The sequence below is a fragment of the Lactuca serriola genome, chromosome 2 (assembly GCF_051521515.1).
Source record: "Lactuca serriola cultivar US96UC23 chromosome 2, Lser_US96UC23_V15, whole genome shotgun sequence".
Lineage (NCBI taxonomy): Eukaryota > Viridiplantae > Streptophyta > Magnoliopsida > Asterales > Asteraceae > Lactuca > Lactuca serriola.
In genome coordinates, this window is record NC_136409.1 from 226,390,971 (window position 1) to 226,394,560 (window position 3,590).

Sequence of the window (3,590 nt, forward strand, 5' to 3'; positions counted from 1 at the left end):
TAAAATAAAATAGTGACATTATATTACAAAATTGAATTTGGCCCTCCTCCACAAAAAATTACAAAGGTGCATTGGAATACAAAAGAGACAACAAAACATAGATATACAGAAAGTAAACATACAACAAAACGTACATGAAACTTATGAAATCATTCCTCGTCTGGGATCAACACAACTGATCCCGATGTTTTTCGACTCTCAAGATCAATGTGAGCTTGGGTTGCTTGAGACAGAGGATACTTGTGATTAAGACGAATCCTCAACACTCCTTTTGCAATATTAGAAAACAAGTCTTGAGCAGCCACAAGCAGCTCCTTTCGATTTTCAACCGTGTATTCTGTGATCGATGAAAACGTATAATAGAGTGATTTGGGTGCAATCTGATCAACACGCACAGGCTCTGGTACACCCGAGGCAGTCCCGAAAAGCACCATGTATCCACGGTTCTTTAAACACGCTAATGATCCCTTCATTTCAAAAAGACAAAATTAATTAGTTGAAACCCAGCTACAAATTAATTAGAAACCATTAATTAATATCATTTATATCTTACATTGAAGGTGTCTTTTCCGACTGAATCGTAGACTACTTCCAGCCCTTTGCCTGATGTAATCTCCATCACACGATCCACAAAGTTCTCCTCTTTGTAAAGAATCACATGGTGACATCCGTCTTCTTTCGCCTGCGCAGCCTTCTCCTTGGTCGACACCGTTCCGATGACGGTGGCTCCAATCGCATTTGCCCATTGACAAACCAAAGATCCGACTCCACCTGCCGCCGCATGTACCAGGATTGTATGTCCAGGTTCAACCTAAATATATATATATATGGGAATCGTTGTTTCATTAAAACTGAAACAAACTTTTTATCATCTACAGATAATATACATAAATCAAGAATTGAATGGGTCACCTACTTTAAAGCCTTTATGGATCAAGACATGTGCAGTGAGACCCTTAAAAATGGCGGCGGCTGCTTCAACGGGATCAACGGAAGAAGGAACAGGCACCGCTAGATCTGCGGGAAGTATTCTCTCTTGGGCGTAAGAACCCACCTCCGGGCTAGCGTAAGCCACGACGTCTCCAACTTTGCAGCTGGTTACTCCGGGACCCACCGCTGTTACAACTCCGGCTCCTTCCATACCTGGGATATATGGCAAGGGTGGAGCTAGATTCTGCTCACCTCGACGCATATACACATCCAAGAAATTTAGACCAACTGCCTTTTGCTTCAATTTGATTTCTCCTTCTTTTGGATCTGGGACTTGAACATCTTCCCATGTCAAGACCTGTAACAGAAAAGAAATTCAATACCATTAGTCTCCATTCAATGAAATCAAGAAAGAAAGAGACAATTAGGTGAACAAGGATGACCTCAGGGCCGCCGTGCTCATGAATTCTAATTGCTTTAACCATGGTGGCTGGGTTGTGTTGCTGTTGTTCGTCTCAGGAGATTGGATTTGATGTGATGCTGTGTTCTTGTCTCTGGGTATTTATTATAGGCAACCTGGTCACTATTTTCTTAGAAGATGTAACACAATCTGGTTACCTCTAGAGTTCTCGTATAGTCGGTGAATGGTGAATTGGTTATGTGGGGTTCATCATTTCTTCTAGAGTTCTATTTCGGTAAAAGAGAAAACGCACACGCAATCTTTCCTTAAGATATCGTGTTTTATTTTGAACTGAATAAATTAAGTAACCATCAAAATTCAAATGTGCTTTTTCGGTCCCCTGTGGTTTCTGACTGAGGAATTTGTGGTTACTACTATATCACTTCTTACTTCACACATTCAACGTAACCATAGTTCACATGGCTTTTTACTCCAATTATTGGACGCGCCTACAAACTTAGAAAACAACGTGTATTTTTATGTTTTTGTATATTAAAGTGTTGTGCTATAAGTATATTCTTTAATTAATTTTACATTCTTAAGATCAATCTAATCAATCTTTTACATTTACATTTGATTTAACATCATATTTTTTCTTTTTCTCTTTTCTTTTTCTTTTTTTTTTTGTTGTTTTTTCTTTTAATAATAATAATAATTATTATTATTATTATTATTAGTATAAATTTCGATAACCATATAAAATTCGGTCAACATTTTAAAATTCAGACGTTATAAATTCGGACGACATTATAAAATTTGAACGACTATATAAAATGAAACAAAAGTAAAGTTTGTTTTCAATCCGCATAACGCATCACGCAAATGTAATAACGAACCAATTAATAGATCCGTGATAAATAAAGACAAACTTTGTTTTTGTTCCGTTTCATATAGTCGTTCGAATTTTATTATGTCGTCCAAATTTATAATATCGTACGAATTTTAAAATTTCATCCGAATTTATAATGTCATCCAATTTTAAAAACCGATTTATAAAATATAAAATAAAAATAATTAAAAACCGATATTATATAGTCGTTCGAATTTATAATGCCATCTGATTTATAAAATGTTGTTCAAAATTTATAATAATAATAATAATATATAAAAAATAATTAAAAACCGATTTTATATAGTCGTTCGAATTTTATAACGTCGTCCGAATTATAAAAATTTGTTCAAAATTTATAATACTAATAATAATAATAACAACAACAACAACAACAACAACAACAATAATAATAATAATAATAATAATAATAATAATAATAATTAAAAACAACAAAAAAACAAAATAGAAAAAAAAAACAACAAAAGACAAAAAATCAAATAAAGGGGAGTGGAATTGGAAAAGGGAGAGGATATTTATAGAAAACCCCATATTAAAATTGGAAATTATCATGAGAAATTAAATATCCTTCTATCGTTTGTTCATATAAATCTTTCAATCCAATTAAATAATAACATGTGTAATATTTAATATTCATTTAATAATAGTTTAATATACTAATATGACAAATATACTTATTTAATTGGTAGGAAGATTTGTAGGAATAAAAGTTAAAGGATATTTAATTTCTCAATTATCATACAATCATTGACACCTATTCGAATGAGATAATGTCACATCGTCACCATGATGACATTGTGAATACGACACCGACCAGGATAATTGACTCCGATAAGGTTACCGCACCTGAGGATATTGTCGCACATTATTTGTTTGATTAGCTTACCTAGCATGTTAAAGTGTTTCTCTTTGTTGTTTTAATTCAAGTTAAGTGTAGTTTAGTGAATATTAAATTACATGAACTTGTTTACCTAGTGATTTAGTGACCATTAAATTGTTAGAGCTAGGATTGACCACATCTTAGTTAAGTGATAAAAGTAACAATTTAACTGTGTCAGAGAACATAATTGTGACCATAAGTGTTTTTAACAAATCTTACATAGCCCAATTATAATTAATAACTAATTTTGTGTTTGCTTGTGTAGGACCTTACAAAGTAGTATATGAATTGATGAAAATATTAGTAAATTTGACCAAATTTCTAATTACATATAAATTGGTAACCAACTTTATTAATCTGTAAATAAGAACTAACCATAGGAAAATGTAGGTAGCTGCGGTGTGTAGGTAGCTGAGAAGTTGTGACTGATACCTTTTGACACCAGAAAATAGTTTAAGAAATGATTTGAG

The 3,590-nt window shown here is 32.9% G+C and overlaps 1 protein-coding gene across 1 annotated transcript; it reads right to left on the reverse strand.

Annotated features, from left to right (window-relative positions):
- LOC145088733 (uncharacterized) lies at positions 1-1,661 on the reverse strand. Its single transcript, XM_079027135.1, has 4 exons — positions 1,374-1,661; positions 917-1,288; positions 554-811; positions 1-467 (listed from the first exon to the last, which is right to left on the reverse strand). The coding sequence occupies exons 1-4, from the start codon at positions 1,413-1,415 to the stop codon at positions 150-152; spliced, it is 990 nt and encodes a 329-aa protein (XP_078883261.1). The 5' UTR covers positions 1,416-1,661; the 3' UTR covers positions 1-149.
- Positions 1,662-3,590: the final 1,929 nt, after the last annotated feature.

Excerpts from the sequence above, each read along its gene's own strand:
- LOC145088733 (XM_079027135.1), bottom strand. The coding sequence starts at position 1,415 with ATGGTTAAAGCAATTAGAATTCATGAGCACGGCGGCCCTGAG. Across the intron at positions 1,289-1,373 it reads ATGAGCACGGCGGCCCTGAG|GTCTTGACATGGGAAGATGT; the intron begins GTCATCCTTGTT and ends TTTCTGTTACAG. Across the intron at positions 812-916 it reads TGATCCATAAAGGCTTTAAA|GTTGAACCTGGACATACAAT; the intron begins GTAGGTGACCCA and ends ATATATATTTAG.